Genomic DNA, 19,808 nt, shown 5'->3' with positions numbered 1-19,808 from the left:
CCTGCTTATAATATTTAGTGCTGGGCACGTATAATGTGATTGACATATGCATATTGAGGTGATGGTGACTTGTGGTGCTGAGCGCTGATGTGGGTTTATGCGGTGAAGACAACAAAGGGGGAAAGCAGACAGGGAGACAGACTGGGCCTCTCTAGATGTTAACCTCAAATCATTCTCTAACACTTTCCTCACAGTAGTAAAGTAGTGTGAGTGTCGGGTGACTTCAGCCTCCTCTTTTCCATATCACACACCCCCAAACGTCAGGAAGCCCTCTTATGTCATTTCTCCTTCAAGGCAGCTCTGAATATAACATTAATCTATAATTCTCTGTGTAAAAGTACCAGGGAAGGGAATTTAGCTAATATAATTTTTCCAAACCCTAAGCTGTGGGATTAGGATTAATGGATTTAAAAAAAAAAACCCAAAAAACAAAGGACCAACATTGTTTCATAATCTCATGAAAGGGTTAGTTTAACAAAAATATTTACTTAGAAAATTTATAACTAAACATAATTAAGTAGAGTAGATTTTGATCCAGTTTATCTTATCAGATAGCAATAATTCAGAAGAATTATACCAATGCATTACAGAAGTGTAACTAGTAAAGAAAGTATATTTCTGTGCTTTCCATTGCCTTTTAGCCATTCTGAATTCCTTGGCCTTTGGAGTTAAATGAATACTGTTGAGATATACAGTTGACCCTTGAACAACATGGGTTTGAACTTTTCAGGTCCATGTATTTGCATATTTTTTTCAGTAGTAGATATTATAGTACCACTCCATCTGTGGTTGGTTGAAACCACGGATGTGGAGGAATTGCAAATATGGAGGGCCTACTACAAGGTCTATGGGGATTTTGGGGGGTTTTTTTGGCCACAGCACAGGGTATGTGGGATCCTAGTTCCCCAACCAGGGATCGAACCCACACCCTCTGCAGTGGAAGCATGGAGTCTTAACCACCCATGGAGTCTTAACCACCAAACCACCAGGGAAGTCCCTCTGTGGGGATTTTTGACTACACTGAGGATCTGCCCCTAACCCTCATGGTATTCAAGGGTAACCTGTATTTGTGTTGTAGGCTGATGAATGGTGAACTGTAACTGATGAAAAAAAGAGGATGGATATTCAGCTAGTATGCATCAGTGTTAAACTATTTAAATACTCATGTATTAATTGGTAAATAGCCACTGTCCTGAGCCATTAGAGTGTCCCCCATACTTCTCTCTGCTATTCTGGGCACTCTGGCCACTCTAGTCTCTGGCCCTTCCCCCCAGGACAATTCCTTCCCCTCCCTAAAGTCCAGCACCTGAAGAGTTGACTAGCACAGAAGGAAGGCTCCGGGACACTGTCAGGTGCCCCAGCACTCATCGTGGTGTTGATACAGTTGTTAACGATTTAACATGCCAAGGTAATTGGTTGAACGTGATAGGAAAGGTAGCCATTTCTTCTCTTACTCAAGTTTTCTTATTCTTATATCTTTCTCCCTATATTTCTCCTCCATTCATAGGCTCCCAAGGGAGCATAAAAGTACGACTTTGGAAATGATACATCCTTTCTCTTGAATTAAGGATGCCTCCAGGTATACTCATTTCCTATCTTCTTGCCCTATTTTATGCTACCACTTGTGAATACGATTGAATAATGGCAAACATTTTGCTTTTTACAACATTTATGTCTGGTTTTAAATGGATTTGAGAATAATGGATTCTAGATTTCCCTAATAAATGTTAAACTATAAAATTAAAAGACTGGATCATGTGTGTATGTATATGTGTGTGTGTGCAGACACAAAAAAAACCCATATTGATGTGTGTGTGTACTTACACACACACACATATAAACATATTCAGGGATTATTTAAAAAGTCATAACTCGTAATAATAATATATTAATGTATTCCTGGCACGATATTTCTTTAGGTGCTTATAACATTTCTTATAATGCGACAGTGTTATTCCTTTGCATTTCTTCTTGAAGCGCATTTGCCCTCTCTCAAAACAGTATTTATGTAGTCATATTCAATGTGAAAAGGGGATCTTTCTTTGCACATATTATATGTAAAGCAGGCATGAACTCAGCTTTTGATTAAAACGTAGTTGTGTGACCTTCTAGCTCAGCTTTAATTGCATTTAAAATTCCTTTCTGCACCTGTACTGAAGATTGCAAACCAATATTAATAAAGTAGGCTTAGAGCAGTGCAGCACCTAAGCAATAGGTTCTTGACAAAAGTTATTTACCTAACTAGAGTTTCATTTCAAAGTTAACATGTTTCTGTGCTACTTGAATAAAGCACTCATCTGAAAACTCTGTTAGACACTTTAACCCAATTTAATTTATTCCCTGAAAGTTTAATCCCCTGCTGACAAGAGTAGTTACAAATTTTCCAGAGTCACAATCCACTGAAGTGAAAAATGTTTAATGACATCATAGGTACTGAGCTTCAAGAGTTTAGTTAAAAATCTTCAAAATGTAATACAGGGGGCAAGAGTTAATAGGATATTTTATATAGTTATATTTCAATCCTATTACAAATCTTTCTAAAGTCCCTTACATCTCTACCATTAAAGCTATGCGAAATGAGTTACTTAGACATCTCCAGGGAGCAGGGAAGGAAAAAAAAGACACAAATTTTAAACCATAAAAGCAAATCTCTTCTGAGCTTTGACATTTAAGTGGCCTATTCAGTCATTTTACATTTTATAAAGCCCTCTTTGTAATCACAGTGACCAAACAAAGCAAGTATTAGGTGCCAACCATCTACAGTATTCTGTGCAACTATACAAGAAAGCAGCCCAAAAGTGCACAACATGGAATGCTTTGGCACCCATATAACAAACCCCGACTTGGTTTTATACAGTTAAATTATGCAATAGAAGTCTATTTATCGGTTATTAAAATATTTTTGGTCTCACTGCCAGAGAGTGAGGATAAAAACAGGGGAGGAGAGAAAGTAAATCTGAATTGACTTTGTTTTTGGCACAGTAGAAAGCAGTTTGGTTCTCTTTATAGTTTCCTAAAAATCTAATTATTCATTTGGCAGTTGTACCTCTATAGCGCAACTGGATAGTTGTTTTAAAATATGCAAAGCACAGATTTCAGATTTAATAGGAGATAATGACCGCTTTATAGCCTGTCAGGTCATGGCCTATTTGGCCTAGTTACAGAGATATTGCTTCATGGTTCAGTGCTTGAGAGCTGATGATGGCTCCAGGAGAACAAAGGTGTCGTTGACATAATAGAAAGTAAGGGTTTCTCTGGAACTCTAATGGGATGCTCTGTAAAGAATACATCAAAAATGTCATGGAGGGCTTCCCTGGTGGCGCAGTGGTTGAGAGTCCGCCTGCCGATGCAGGGGACACGGGTTTGTGCCCCGGTCCGGGAAAATCCCACATGCCACGTACGCGGCTGGGCCCGTGAGCCATGGCCGCTGAGCCTGCGCGTCCGGAGCCTGTGCTCCGCAACGGGAGAGGCTACAACAGTGAGAGGCCCGCGTATTGGAAGAAAAAAAAAAAAAAGTCATGGATTAGATAGTACAACTCTGATGGGGGCATTGGGTGGTATTTCTCTATACTGTATCACTAAAAAGAAAGAAAGGAAGGAAGACAAAGAAAGAAAGAAAGAAAAGAGAAAGGAAGGAAGGGAGGAAGGAAGGAAAAGAAAAATTTAAAAATCTACAGTTTAAATCAAGTTTCTTTGTAAAGTCATAATTTCACATTCTAAAACTAGGATCATTAGTGAAAATCATATTGCGCTTGGAGTATTACCACTTCAAAGGAATAACAGTGCACTGGTTGCCAGAATGACTTGGGATGTCACCATTTAGGCAATTCCCATGGACAAGGGCATCTGCCTTAAGAGCTGGGATGAGAGCCTATGGCCTGGCTCCAGACCCTCTGCTTTTACCACTACTCCAAGATACCTAAAATGTACAGTTTTTTCTACATGACTTTAAATTATGGAAATTAGACTCTTCTATACAAAATAACCACACAGATCAATGCAACTATCTGGATGAGTTTAAAAAAAAACAAATCAGAGCAAGTATTATTAACAACTACCATTTATTGAGAAGAACTATTCACATACATTGTTTCTAATTCTCAAAATAATGCTGGGGCAAGGTATTCATATCAATTATAATGAGAAAATTGAGGTTTAAGAGATTATGGCTTTGAAATTAACTGAGTGTCTGTATACCTGAGTACCTGGTGGGTAATGAACAGTGATATGCTAGTCAGCTCTTTTGGAAGAATGATGATTCAAGTTATACTTGAAGTTCTACATACAGGGTTGAAGCATGAGGATACCTCTACTTGGTCAAGGTCAATTGGCTCATGCCCATTCAAGGAACTGAATGACCATGTGTACTCTTGTTAAATAGCAGTACATTGTGGTAACGGCAGAGCAGTCTGGGGTTTTTGACACAGAAACTGAATGTTGCTTCTTGGATGTGTGATTCGAAGGAAGTCTCTTTGCCAGTGGGTCTTAGTTTCCTCCAACCTATCATTGGAGTATTGGTATCAACATCCCAGGGAGGCTGTCAGAGTTCAATCTACTCATATAACATACTAATTTTTGATGGGAAAATAAATACTATACAAATATTACTTTAAAAATCCTTCTGACTTAAAAGAATGTCAGCCTCAGATTGATTAGTTAATCCAGGAAACAGGTTTTTTTTTTAAACTTTAGCTTCATTTAAACAAAATGTGAAATGAAAGAGCCATAAAATGACAAAATTAAATGAGTTTATTATCAAAAATAGTAAAACAATTATACATAATGCAAATTAATTATCTGTAAAATTATATTAAATAGTCCAAATGACTTGCAAGGCTATGATTTAGCATAGTACAATAATATTATTCTCTCTACAACTACTCAAAGCATCGCTTCCTTCACTGTCAAATCCAGGAACACTCTTTTCTCATTATCGTCTTTGTCAGTCAAAAGCTCTAGAACTTTATTATAAAGTGATTTGCAGCACACAAACCCAAACTGAGGAACATTTCACAAATTAAGTAGCCTATAATGTTTACATTTTACAAAAATGTAAAGGACAAGAAACAGAAAGAAAGGCTACTGAAGGACCATAAGAACTAAATGCAATGCATGACAGTGGATTGGACCAGAAAAATTAGTAAGTGTAAAGGGTATTGTTGGGACAATTTGATATTGACTATAGATTAAATTATAGTAAAGTATCAAGGTTAATTTTTTTTGATAGCTGTACTATGTGTATATAAGAAAATGTAATATTTCTCAGGAATTACTTTAGAACTTCTTTAAGAAATTGGCATGCTGTCTCCAACTTACTCTGAAAATGGCCTAGACGCACAGAAATATAGATAACACACACATGTACATATAAACGTGTACATATGTACATGTACATATAAATATACATGTGTATATGAATGAAAGAGAGAGAAAGCAATAAAATGACGTGTGATCAAATGGAATTAATTGGTGAATCTGGGTAAAGAGTGTATGGAAGTTTCTTGCAACTTTCTGTAAGTTGGAAATTATATTGAAATTTTAAAATTACAAAACTATATAAACATAAATACTGTTTTCTGTGCAGATTCCAACTAAGATAGATCATGCTTGCAATCTGTCTAAAGAACCAAGATTACTTAGCAAAAGATGATTTCACTTGTAAATACATTTCTTGACTGTTTAAACCAGCCTCCACTTTGAGAAAAAAAACATTGAGAAAAAAACATATATCTCACACCTTCCTTTAACATTATGTCAATCTATGAAATAAATATTCTGACTAGAAGCAAATCAATGATACACTTGGAATAAGCTTTTTAATACAGTACACATTCCAACACCCCCACTACCAATTCTGTTATAATCCTCAGTATATATTACAGCTCACGTTACCCTGGCTTTACTTTAGTAAATCTCTTTTGGGAATCACTGACTTTCAAGGCTCATAACAGGAGGGCAGCTCCAAAATAGTAGGACCTTATCTATAAGAGAGTCTAAACTACTGATGTAGGTTATCTAGAATGAGCAGACATACAGATTTAGACTGAGTACAATAACTTCCCTGAGGGTAATGTTTTAAAATTAAAAAAAATCATGGTTATTTAACAAATGCTTGCTGATGGACTTATAGAAGAGAGAGTCTGACAAACTTTTGCTTTAACTTTGCTTTTTTTTTAAAAAAATAATAAGTCTTCTGAAAATAGGAACTGACAAATTTTTTGGAAACAAATATAAAGCACTTTCTCTTTTAGAGACTAAAGAATAACTCCCTCTGTGTTATCATTTGCTTAACTGAAAACCTATGACAACTGTTTGCTCATTTTGATTCTCTCTCCCTTCAGAGCAGTCACTGTTCAGACTTAAGTCTCAGGAGGTCTGAGCATAGGTTTGTGCACATAGTCAATCCAGGAGACTCCAAGCTGTAATTGAGATACACTCACTGGGTTAGTGCCTCTTTGTTTCAGGGTTAGCAAATGATGGCAAATTTCCATAGTATCCCCTCCTTCCACAAAATTAAGAGCAAAGATAAGCCACTTCCTTATTTTGAAGTTGACACCCTGATTTCCAGTTTCAGTAAACTCTGGAGGAGACATAAGGTACCAGCTCTTATAGAAACTTTGGAACTCAAGAAGAGTGGACTGAATACTAGGAAACCTTCACTATAGTTTTAACTCTGCCCCTAACCACCGTGGGAACTTTAGGTGAGTTACTTCAGCTCTATGGGACTCAGCTTCCTAAATCATGAAATTATTTTCAAGGTCCCTTTTAGCTTCAGATGTTTTGTGATTCGAACTCTCAACAATCATGGATTTTAGTGATATAGACAAAAAGCAGAAATGTCACAGTTGTACTGTATTTATACTCTGTCAACTCTAGAGTAAAGCCAAACATGCCTGTAAGACTCATATTTTTTAATAACAATTTAATTTGTACTGTTAATGAACATTTTTATAGCTCCATTTGAGCCTTTGCAAACACATCCATAAAACTGGTTGTATTGCTTCAAGTTTATAAAACCCCACTGCATTTTCCAAGAAAGTGGGCATTTATGCAAAGAAATAGCCTAACACATGCCTAACTGCCTATTTCAATTATTATTTGTCAATACAGTATCCACTTGAATAGTGCAAAGATAATGCCCCCGGAAAGTCTGGCAGATTCCTGTTGAAGGAACCTCTGCTCTTAGAATCCCATCAGCATTTTCTTTCATTTCTGTCTTAGCATCAAATTTCTGGAAATTCAAGAGAGAAAATCCAGAAGATGACACTAACTTTCCTGCCATCCAAGAGACCACACTCATTGTTTCATTAAGCTTTTCTGATATTTGTAAAGCCTCCAAAATGCAGTTATGTTCATATAGGCATTTTTGCTCTTATTCACTTTTCGCTTTGATTTAAATAATACTCACATTTATTTGGAGACTTTTGATGTAACATTCCTGTCTGGTTATAATGACCTATAGCATCAACTCACTTGTATTTTCTTAGAAAACTATCACCTTTTCTCTTGCACCACTGTGGATGTTTACAGAATTACACAAAGCCTCCATGAAGGCTTACAATATAAACACTTTTATTTATGCCAGAAAATGAGCTGTTTATCTGTTTATGGGGCAAGCGCATCTGTGAAGGAATATCATTAGGTGTAGGTAGGCACTCCATTCAAACATGCATTTATTCATTCAGCTGATATTTATAGAGCACCTACTTGGAACCTGGCATTTTATAAAGTGTAGTAATAGTGACTAAGGTATTAAATGACCACTCCCACCCCCATGGAGATGACAGTTCAGAGAAAGAAGATGAATAGATAGATAGATAGATAGATAGATGATAGATAGATAAGGATATAGGTATAGATATAGATAATAGTATTACTCTTATGAACAAAAATAGCACAAGATGCTCTGAGAGGATCAACCATTCCTGTAGCAATGAACTTTAGGTTGGGCTAGAGGGTGAGTAGGAGTTAGCTAAGCAAATGGGAGTGGGTAGAAAGGATTCCAGGATGGAGAAGCAGCCCATGCAAAGGTCCTGAAGTTGGTAGAAAGAGAACACATAAAAAAGTCCGATGTGATCTGAACTCTGAGGCCAAAGGGAAGAGTAGCCAAAATGCAGCTGGAGATGTAGAAATACACTGCATTGACCTAGACCCTGAACATACCCTCTGTGAGGAATCGAAGGCTCACAACTGCTTCTTTAGTTGGTGATGGCCTCTGTAGTAGTTTCTTGAGCAACAGTGACCTTCCTGGTCTCTGCAGCTCATAGAAGAGGTAGCTTCCAGGGGCTGCAACAGTCAGCAGGTACCACAAAGGTTCCTGGTCCATCTTCTTTTTTCAAAGAGCTCTGGGGCCCCTAGTGACACAATTCCATCTGACTTCAGCGCCAGGAATAGAGACAGCTGTCAGATGTCCTAGCTGTGCCCTCTAGTGGCAGATGGAGTGTCACCCAGCTCTTTTGAAAAGGGTAAACTCCCTCTCAGAGTTTGGAAATATGCATGTGGGGACATAATGGGGTGGGGGGTCGGGGAGGAGAGGAAATTCTACTGTAACAGCCTGTCTTTCTTTCAATTCTCCTATGATTCCTTCTATCCACAGTGTTCACAGCAGTTCACATTAATGCTGTGATAAGTCATTTTAAAGTACATTAAAGGTCAAGGGAATCTCAGAGCTCTGCTTGCACACACACTTTCATCCATCCATCCTTTCTATTGTGACTACTCTTACATCGTCCTCAGTCTCTTTGGGCTCTGTTTGCTTTATCTCTCCATGACCCATCTCTTCTCCTCCTGTAACATAATCTGGGTGAATATCCTTCTTTGATTTAGTGAAACGGTCCACTTAATTTCCTTGGTAACAGAAAGAGCCAAGTACTTTTCTTTTTGGAATCTAGGCATACCACTCAGTTTTACATCTGATTAACTTAAAGCCACAGCAGCTAAATACAGAGGTCATCTTTTTCCTTGTTGATGAGATCTCTCTGCCTAAGCATCCTTTTCCCTCAGCACTTGGGTTTTTGATATGAGATTCCACATGCCATGCTTTAAGAAACTGGGAATAGGGGAAAAGGGTAGGGCCAAGACCGAAGTGAAATGTAGCCCAGACTCATGGTGTATCTGGTTCCAAAACTGGCAATAATTGGGTAAGAGATTTGTGTTTCCCGAGTGCTAAGAATGTTACATGGAAGAAACAAATATCAAAGAATGGATGCTAATCTTATCAGAGGGACTTTAGAAAAGAACAGGTTGGTTTAAGAGCTTTCAAGGGAATTGTTTTCTCATGGACATAGTGACCTTTGAAGTTCCTTCAGTGCATGAGTTGTGTCTTCCCTGAGCTATGCCTTAGAGCCATAGTGGGGCCTGGTGCTCTAGGCTGGATATGCTTTACCACATCTTGCTCTGGTCAAGGCATGATCCAAAGATATGTATTTACTCAATGTCAAAAGGTTTTACCTAACTAAAACTCCAGCATCACCATCCTTTGATAAAAGGGTGAGGGGTCGATTCTCTTTGTTGGTTTTGTCTGTTCACAGGACATTGGATTTGTTGCACTTCGGGAAGCTGGAGATTCCCAGTTAACTGTACTTTTACAGGAATGTGGAGGGACCGTATTTCCAGAATCTGCATCCCCTTTTGTATTTCTGGGTTGATCGTCTGCCTTGTTGTCCACTCTGTACCTGTGAAGCTCTGATCAGTCTCCACGCCTTCTAGCCTGATAAGAAAGAAGTCCTAGAAGAATTTTTGAATGAATCCAGGATCTAAATGGTACAGGGATGATATTCCACTGCAACTAGTCTCTATCACTTTCTTTATATAACGACTTCTTCCTCTGTCTTTTGGAGGGTTTTCAGATCAACCTCTGGAAAATCAAAGGGTGTTAAGTAGGCATATTGTCTCAAAAATATCAAAGTTATTATTTCCTGAGGAATTTGAGTTCTATTGGATAAAGTGAATTCAGTATGTTCTCTTATACCATCGCTGTATATGAGAACATATGTATGTATAGGTTGCTGGAAATAGGATTGGAAAGTGAGTCAGTTCTTCCTCATTTGGTCCATTCTAGATAGGTGTGTACTTTGTTGGGCTTTAAGAAGCTATAAACTTTCAAAAGCCTCCATGTACATGCCTTATTATGGACAATCACTCATATTGGCCTCCAGTTCAGAAAGAAAGACCCTGAATCTAACCCAGCTATTCCTACATATGCAATATTTGTCTTTTCCTTAAAGACAGCTAGATTTACTGACAAATTAAAATCTCTTTATGCATAATGAAAAAATAATGCTGAAGTGGCTTTGTTTCAGACAGGAAATAGTTTTTCAACATGTTATTTTAAGTGTTTTGTTCATTATTATAACCAAGTATCCAGGAGTACTCACATGAGATATTCCTTATACATTTTAAATGGAAGTAATGTAAAATGCTAAAAAAAGAAGCAACTTTTGCAATGCAAATCTGGGTAAGGTAATCTGTAATTATGTTTTGAGAGAATGGGTTAAGTGGGACTGTGTAGAATATAATTTTTAATTTCTCACCAATGTTAATGAGTCTATATATCAAAACTTATATGTATATCTATATGTTTATAAAGTGAGCATAAGGGAAGAGACAATATTTTTGTAAGATGAAAAATTCTGTTTCTCAGTAGCAGAAACAGTAGTTCATGGCTCTTCACAAGGCATGCTTTTTCTCCTGCAGTTAAAGAACCAAAAACATTTTCAAGATAATTTTCATGAGAGGACATACAGGAGGAAGAATCAAAGGGAAAACTATATAGTTATACAAACTTGTGAGGTACTCAATTACCTATGACTCAGGACCAATCTCCAATACAATAATGTAGGGAATAGTTGGTGCCCTATGTTGGAAGTGAGCCATCCTGCATGGGATCACGAGAACTCATGGAGTAACATACTAAAATTCTTAGCCATTTCTTCAAGTGATGGAAACATACCATGTTTCTAGTTTTTAAGGATGGCATGGAATGTGCAGGCTGATCAGAATGTCTTCTTTTAAAGTTGTTAGGTTAAAGATAAATTATTGCCAATATTTGCCAATACTAAATTGTAATGTACATAATCAGGGTGGTCTCCTACCACCACCTACTACTAAAGATGACCACAGAGTTGTTACAATTATGCTAATTTCCATCTCAGTTTGTTTGGACCGTTTGAGCAGATGTAATGTCTCCAGTCAGAAGATGGGGATAGAATAGCCGTGTGCATTCTGAAAGCCTTGTTTTCCTTTTCTTCGGGGCTTCATAACCTAGCTAAGCATGATAGCTCTCAGGTGTTGAACTCATACTACTTTCCATACTTTTATTTGTGCCACATATAAAAGCTTTTATTTTATCTTCACGAAAACACAGTGAGTAAGGTATCATCTCTATTTTCTAGTTGGAAAACAATATGGCTCTAAGGGGTCACTGGTGATAAAGCAGCAGATTTTGGATTTAGCCCTGTGATCTCTGACTGCAAACCCCATTTTCTTAGTTTCTATGCAATACAGCCTCCAGCAACTACTAGGTTAAGGGAGAGGCATGAGTTCCTTTTCTGCTTTTCTATTGTTAAGGCAGCACTGCTACTCCTGGAGCACTGCTTTGTAGCAGAAGGAAATGATGTGTTTTTGATGTATTAAAATACTAACCCATTTCCTCTGGCTTATCACATATAATACAGGAACTCCAAGTATTGTCAATGAAGTGTATGCTCTAAACTTGTAGGAGAGAAACCTCTATGGGCCACATATCCCACCAAAATCTTGGCTGTGGCTAAAGAATCAATGAACCTTCACTATTGAAATAGATGTAAATAAGAATATAAACCATATATGTAATTTATTGAGTACTTACTCTATGCGAGGTACTCTCTCTCCCAAGTTACAAAATGGCATAATACAGAAAGAGCATCCCTCAAAGAGATTATAGTCCTCTTGGTGGAACTCTATGAAAAAGAGTCTAACATGTCTATAAATATCTGTATGCTTTTCCCTAAACTAGTTAAGAAAAGGTCTGGAGAAAGCATGAGCACATGTAGCCCACCTTGTGGGATTTCACAATACCTGAAATAGAAAAAAATCCCACATGTTTTGGAGAGAGAAGAAAATAAAACACAACAAAATGAGTTAAGAGATGAATGACTATTCTGCCCAGTGTAAGCCTATGGCCAGTAAAGACATTTTTAGGCATGGGACAACTCAGATAGTTTATCTCTTTTGAACTCTTTTTAAAAGAGTCACACAAATCTATACAACCATAGAAATGAAAATCCAGCTCAAGAGAGGAGGGAGTAAGTTATCTGAAGCAACAGTGAACAGAAAAACCAATGGAATCAAGGCTAAAAAAATAAGTCTCGGTAACCTGGCTGTGAAACAATGTAATAATTAGGGATCTATCACAAAATGTATCCCCAAAATAGAAGTATGATACATTCATATTCTAAAATTATATTTCCCATTTGATAAAGATGATATACCTGGATGTACTAAGACGTATGCATCTCTAAGATACTTTGTTGACTGGAAAAATACAAAATGCAAATCATAAAATATGACACTATTTATGTAAAATATTTATACATGAAAAAATAGTGAAAATATTTAGAAACAATATACATCAAATATTTGAGGTTTTACCTTTGGAGAGAGAGGTGGGATTGTAAGGGAACAGGGGTTGATGATGAAGATAGGCTTTTAATTTTTAGTTCATAAATCCTATAATGTTTAAATGTTTTGATAAACATATATTAATGTACAATTGAATGATTAAAATGATTTTAAAAATAAAGGAAATACCCTGTGGAGTAGCTAAGCAGTAGCTCTTTCATTTACCAGCAGTAATCTTGGACAAGTCTTTTTTGAGCTTCCATATCTCTGCCTGTAAGCTGAAAATAACAATATTGATCTTAAAGTCTGTGTGTGAGTGAGTGAATGAGTGAGTGCGTGTGTGTGGTTTAAATGAAATGCAATGCCATATGTAAGATGCTAATTACAATGTCTGGAATATAGTATGTCCTTAACCAATAGCAGTTAATAGTATGCAACATATATTCAACCTAGGAAATCATAAAGCTGCCAAAATGAAGTTGTAATCACAGAGCAAGGCCGTTTTGTTGATTAGTTATTCACTAATGAGAGATATTGCTTAAGCATCAGGTTATCTAAAATTTTTGTTTGGCTTAAATACTCATACAGTTGATGAAATAAATACATGATTTTCAAAGTAATCTTGAGATAATTTACATTGAACAGTAATAGATCAACAGTAAATGTGTGGTTTGGTAGAAATTAAAAGGCATCTTATTGCTCTTTTGTAAAAAGAGGTACACAGACATCTGGAGGCACCTCTAGTTGGAGATGTACGTGTAAAAGAGTGAAATGTTTGTATAAAATCTCATAAGGCCAGGAGCATAGTTGAAGTGGCAGTGAAGTTTATTTTTCCCAAGTGGTGCCTTTCAACAATATTTTAAAAGATAATATATTGACATTATGATTGTAAGCCTGCAATGAAAAGATGTTAGAGAAAGCAATGCGAAAGCATGGCCCTGAGGTATGTAAAGGAGGAGCTAGATCAAGATCATTGCAACTTCTTATATGCTTACACTCCCACCAGTCAATAGTAGTCTTTTCTCCCCAGCTCCACACACGGGTCCTGCCCCAGACATGCTCCCTTCATGTTAGATCCTAGCTCTGTCTTTGTTTACGGTTGAAGAAAATGACCCTTCTCTTTGCACCTATATTTGAATGTTCTCAAAAGAAACATATGTTTTAAAATGCATATACCTAATCATGTTGAGTCTTTATGATTCTCATTGTTTCTAAAACAATTAGGAAAATCACATAATTTGTGGAAATGGTATCACTGGACTAGTGGGTCAACTCCTTTGGAGTGGGCGGGCATTGGCCACTTTTGCCTTGGAAAATTATATTCAGTTAGGAAGTATCTTTGGTGTTTTCACTGTTATAGGAAAAATTACTCTTTGTAGAAAAGAAGGTTCACGATGCTTTGCCTTTTTGGAATTTAGTCAATTAGAAATTGTCAGATTTTTCTTTTGGTCTCATTTTATGCCATAGTCTTTGCCACCTCTGTTATCATTTGATATACTGACGTGGAAGAATCTTTAGGTGACTTTTAAAAAGAAACTCTTTTATTATGTTTGTAAAATCAATGGTACAGGGTGTTCTCAGTATAAGGGTTTTTTTAAAAAAATGGTATTGTTTATTCAGTAAGGCTCAAAATCGATTTCAATTTTATGTGTACATTTATGTGTTGCAAAAATGAAAATGCTTAAGATGTAAGCAATATAATAGAGTGAGAAAGCCAAGGATTCCTGATTGCATCTGGGAGTAGATGTGTTAAGCTTGCTGCTGTTCGTTGTCATCTTACATCGTCTCTTTACCACTACTGAAACTTGCTTCAAGAAGGTCCTTTGTAGTGAATTCAAAAATCAAGAGGCTTCTTTTCAAGTGTTTATACTTTTTTTTTAACTTGTTACTTTTGTATTCCTTACAGATGCGAGCAAACTCATTAATTCGCAACTTTTTCCTGCTCCTGCTTAGCCAGTAAATCATCAAGTTGAGTTAATCCTACCTCTAAAATATCTCTTATATCCATTTTTTCTTTCTCTTTTTCTCTGCCACTGCCTTGGTTCAAGCTCATTTACTTTCTCGAATGAAGTATTGCAATTTGTTATTTAACTAATTATTCCCTCAAGTTTTCTCCCTACCAATCCACCTTTCAATGTCCAATCGGTGATTTTTCTACAGCCAGGATGACCTACTTAAAAGCAAAACATGCCTAAATTTAGGGATTCCCCATTATATATAATAATAATTTTAAATGCCTTCACAAATTGACCCTAGGACCTTCACAATTTTACCCTAGCCTACCTTCTTCAGGTTCTGCTGACTTCTTGCAACCTCTTCTTCTCTTTATCCTCCCAGTCAATTCTCCCTAATGTTCAGAGGTAAGGAACAATTTTCCATTCTTACGTGTGACATGTTCCTTCTCAACTTTTTACGTTTACATAGTATGTTCCTTATACTTAGGAGAACTTCTCTGGCCTATTCACTATCTGTTGAAGTTCTGAACCTCTTTTTTATCTGCCAGATCTGAGTATCATCTCCTCTGTTACATCTTCTCTACCTTTTAACTTTGACTATGACTCCAAGAATATCATACATAGTGTTGGTTACATCACACTGCTATTTGCTTAACTGATTTCACTATTAGATTTTGAACATCTTGAGGGCAAGAACCATGTCTCATTTACCTTTGTATTACTATTATTTTACTGAATATTAGCAGAATCTCACTATATAGTTATTGAATTAATAAGACAAAATGAATCAGTGTTGTGTATACTGAACAGATCTGGGGACTTTCCTAAGGACCCTCCCTGATTTTTCATGACTGATATTCTCTTTTAGACATTGCCCTGAAAGGGAAGGGAAGAGAGAATAAGAATATTGAAGGCAGGGGCTCCCCTGGTGGCGCAGTGGTTGAGAGTCCGCCTGCCGTTGCAGGGGATGCGGGTTCGTGCCCCGGTTCGGGAGGATCCCACATGCTGCAGAGCGGCTGGGCCCGTGAGCCATGGCCGCTGAACCTGCGCGTCCGGAGCCTGTGCTCCGCAACGGGAGAGGCCACAGCAGTGAGAGGCCCGCATACCGCCAAAAAAAAAAAAAAAAAAAAAAAAGAATATTGAAGGCAGTGTTGATGACTACAACCTGCTTTGATTCTGTACCCAAACTGAGATATTCCAGAGAGGTTTCTTGACTGTCTGCACCACTGGAAGCTGTTCACATCACACCACTGAAGGCTAATAAATTCATTGCATTTGATAGTTGAACAGTTTAATAGATGAACTTATGCTCATGTCTTATTAACCTGAGTTTTACTATCTACTCAACTTGTTATGTTTTTAGATTGTCACAGCAGCACTTTCAAAAGTATATATATATTTAAATTGTTTGCTTTAGGTTTTTGGTTATATAAAAGGGAGATTTTCTTATAAAGATACCCTTTGCTCTCAAATCCTACTGTAAGTTATTCATTTACATAAAATATTACCCAGTGGAATTCAGAGATAAAATGTTTGAGGATGATAATAGTTAGAATACTAATGTTGAACACTCATCGTGTCCAGGTGACCGTCCATTAGTGCTTTAAATGGAGTGTCCTATTTAATTCTCAAAACAGCCATGTGAGGGAAAGCGGCATCATTCTCCTACTCTGTAGAAGAGAAAAACAGAAGTGTAAACAAGTTAAGCAACTTGCCCACACTATACAGCTGTGAAGGATCACAGCCTGGATTGGAATTCCGGGTGTCAGACTCCAGAGTCATAATCACTATAGCTGTGGAGAGTATAATTTAGAAGTAAATTTCTATTCTACCTGAAAATCGGAGGTTGTTCTGCGATCAGAATCTTAGCATCCTCTTCAATAGGTTGGTTCTTTCTCCTTGAAATCTGACACTTCCCTTTTTTTTTTTTTTTACTCCCTATATGCTGCTGGTAAATGCAATCTAAATCCTTTTCACTTCTTCTTTGGGACAATTTCATTACTGCTTCATGAGCTGGTGCACCATGATGCATCTCATTACAGCCCCTCTCCTTGATCAACTGTGTTGACGATGAGATACAAGTACCAAGCCATTACCAAATGCATGCTTGTATTTATTCTTTTTGCCACTGAAGAATGGGAAACTATCTATGTAATTCTAGAGACTAGGATATGTATTCATTTCTTTTATACTAAAGATAAATATAGAGGCTGCAATAAGAACAATGCCTATAGAATTAGGCAAGTACAGATTTGGATGTTTGACCAACTGATTAAATTTCATTGAAACAAAACAAACAAAGACAAAAATAAACTCTAAAATCAAAAGATCTGCACTACTCTTATCAGTTAATGTTTTTCTTCCTAGATCGCATTTTAAATCCCTTAATGGAAAAAATTGTCTTATACAGTATGTTTCTTGCTAATAATGGGTGATCATAAACATGTTATTTTGTTTTGACCAGATAAAATATACTACAGCCTCCTTGCCAAACTAACTTTCCTTATGTGACTGTGGCTATGGACTACCAAAAGCCTATAGTACGTCAGTCGACATATTTCTGAGAATCATACTCTTATAAAGCTTATGGTGATCTTGAAGTAAAAAAGTAACATAATCATTTGTAAAATTTTATTTTAAGAGTGTTTGGATTTTGGTGCTGAGAAGTAATTACTTTAGTGTGATTTATGTTTGAATTTAATTTGCTTTATTCATGTTAGGTGGCCTTTTTCTCGTCAAATGTTTTTATATAGTCTTTCTCTCATGTTTAGTGGCTTTTATCCACCTACACCCCCTCTCTTCCATCATTGTATGAAATAGAAGTGGTACTTTATCACGGCCTAATAAATATTGGCTAGGTGCTGAAGGTACTTTAATTCCCAGCCTCTGAGAAAGGGCTTGGATCTTTGTGTTGGGTGTTCTCAGATACAGAGATGTAAATGCCATTTTTCTGTTCCATTTGCAGGTCACATGTGCCAATTTAACAAACGGTGGAAAGTCAGAACTTCTAAAATCAGGAAGCAGCAAATCCACACTAAAGCATATATGGACAGAAAGCAGCAAAGACTTGTCTATCAGCCGACTCCTGTCACAGACTTTTCGTGGCAAAGAAAATGATACAGATTTAGACCTGCGATATGACACCCCAGAACCTTATTCTGAGCAAGACCTCTGGGACTGGCTGAGGAACTCCACAGACCTCCAAGAGCCTCGGCCCAGGGCCAAGCGAAGGCCCATTGTTAAGACGGGCAAGTTTAAGAAAATGTTTGGATGGGGTGATTTTCATTCCAACATCAAAACAGTGAAGCTAAACCTATTGATAACTGGGAAAATTGTAGATCATGGCAATGGGACATTTAGTGTTTATTTCAGGCATAATTCCACTGGTCAAGGGAACGTATCTGTCAGCTTGGTGCCCCCTACGAAAATAGTGGAATTCGACTTGGCACAGCAAACCGTGATTGATGCCAAAGATTCCAAGTCCTTTAATTGTCGCATTGAATATGAAAAGGTTGACAAGGCTACCAAGAACACACTCTGCAACTATGACCCTTCAAAAACCTGTTACCAGGAGCAGACCCAAAGTCATGTGTCCTGGCTCTGCTCCAAGCCCTTTAAGGTGATCTGTATTTACATTTCCTTTTATAGTACAGATTATAAACTCGTACAGAAAGTGTGCCCCGACTACAACTACCACAGCGACACACCTTACTTCCCCTCTGGATGAGGATGAATGTAGGGGTGAGACTGAAGCCTGAGGAATTCAAGGTCACATGACAGGGCTGTTACCTCAAGAAGAAGGTCCCATCTGTTGCCTGGAATGTGTCTACACTGCTGCTCTCGTCAACTGGCTGCAAATACGCTCGTGGAAAACAATCTGATGTAATTTCTGCCCAGTCAGCTTCATCTCTCAGTATAGTTGTAAATCACCACAGATTCTAAAGCCACACTTGAAGACATGCTCTCACACATAGATGTACACAGACACACTCTCATATACATTTCAGCTGGCATCCGTCATGATTCTTGTCAAGAGGGCTTTCGTTGTCTGACTCATAATGGTTCAGGATAAACGATCATCAAGCAAAAGGATTAACTAGACAGTGAATGGTTTTTAGCACTTGCTGTTATGGAAATCTCCTTTAAAGTCTTGAGCACATGCTAATCAATAATCCCCACTCATGCATTTCTACTGCTTGGAGTAGCTGTACTGGTAAATACTACTGTAGGAGTATATGCTTGTTAATTGGAAAAAAAAATGTGTCTTTAGAGCTCAGTATTCTTTATTTTATGAACACAACAAGTGTAGTAACTTTTTCCAGCATTCAGTAGGCACATTCAAGGTGATACAAGATGGCTCATTTTTTTCTATGGAGGGAGCCTGTTCTCAGTAAAGATGAGCAAACATTTGGAATTTACATGTGGGCAGACACTGGATTACAGCTTTCATCACCAATCATTGGACTTTTGCAAAGTTGAGACCAGCTAAGGTTGCTTAAAATAAGTTCTGATCATTATATAAGAAGGGAAATGCCTGACAGACACCATGTAAGTTATGTGTCTGTCTTATCTTTACTACACATATTGTAACAAATTCAATATCCTAGTCTTCATTTGTATGAATGGTTTGTATTGTACATAGTTTAACCAAGTGTTATTTGAGCTGCTTATTAATATTAACTATGTACTTGTCTCTCTGCTTGTTATTGGTTAAAAAAGAAAAAAAAAGGATATGAGGAATCCATTCTATCAGTGTAGCTGTGAACCCCATTAAAAAGACAAACTTAATGTACAAAGCATTTATTCAGCTCAAGTATTGTTGAAAGCTATACATATACAACATTACAGTCTGTCTGTATTTAGATATTTTATTTCTGGACAAATGAAATGTACATAAAAATAAAATGCTTAAATTTGAGTTTCAATATGTACTTGTGTAAGATGGTGATTTAAATGGTTCTGACAAGAAAAATGTGTTGGAATACAGTCATGGTTTTGCATCTCATGTCTCTAAATTTGTACAGAACTATCTAAATTGCTATTAGTTGCCCAGTCAAAACAACTTAGGAGTTTAAGTCTCAAAACTGGGAAACAGTTGTGGCATTCAGTATTACATACATTTTTGGTTTGCTGTCATGCTAGTTGTCCAAGAATACCAAAAATCAGTGAACATAAGGAGATGACTGAGGTCTCCTAAATTAATTATAGCTAGTTGTTGTTGTTGTTGTTTTCTTGTACAGCGTCTTTATTTAG

At 37.1% G+C, this 19,808-nt stretch overlaps 1 protein-coding gene across 1 annotated transcript in view; it reads left to right on the top strand.

The window, feature by feature from the left end:
• NXPH1 (neurexophilin 1) overlaps nt 1-19,480 on the top strand; it is a 293,131-nt gene extending 273,651 nt beyond the window's left edge. The window contains exon 3 of the mRNA XM_029233794.1: nt 17,521-19,480. Within this exon, the coding sequence (XP_029089627.1) occupies nt 17,521-18,282 (762 nt within the window). The 3' untranslated portion in view covers nt 18,283-19,480. The remainder of the gene's footprint in view (nt 1-17,520) is intronic.
• The last annotated feature ends 328 nt before the right edge of the window (nt 19,481-19,808 follow it).

Source organism: Monodon monoceros, unplaced genomic scaffold (genome assembly GCF_005190385.1).
Source record: "Monodon monoceros isolate NGI ecotype Baffin Bay Population unplaced genomic scaffold, NGI_Narwhal_1 Super_Scaffold_2, whole genome shotgun sequence".
NCBI classification, from domain to species: Eukaryota; Metazoa; Chordata; class Mammalia; order Artiodactyla; family Monodontidae; genus Monodon; species Monodon monoceros.
The sequence above is the reverse complement of the archived record's forward strand: the minus strand, read 5'-3'. Positions and strand labels throughout refer to the sequence as shown.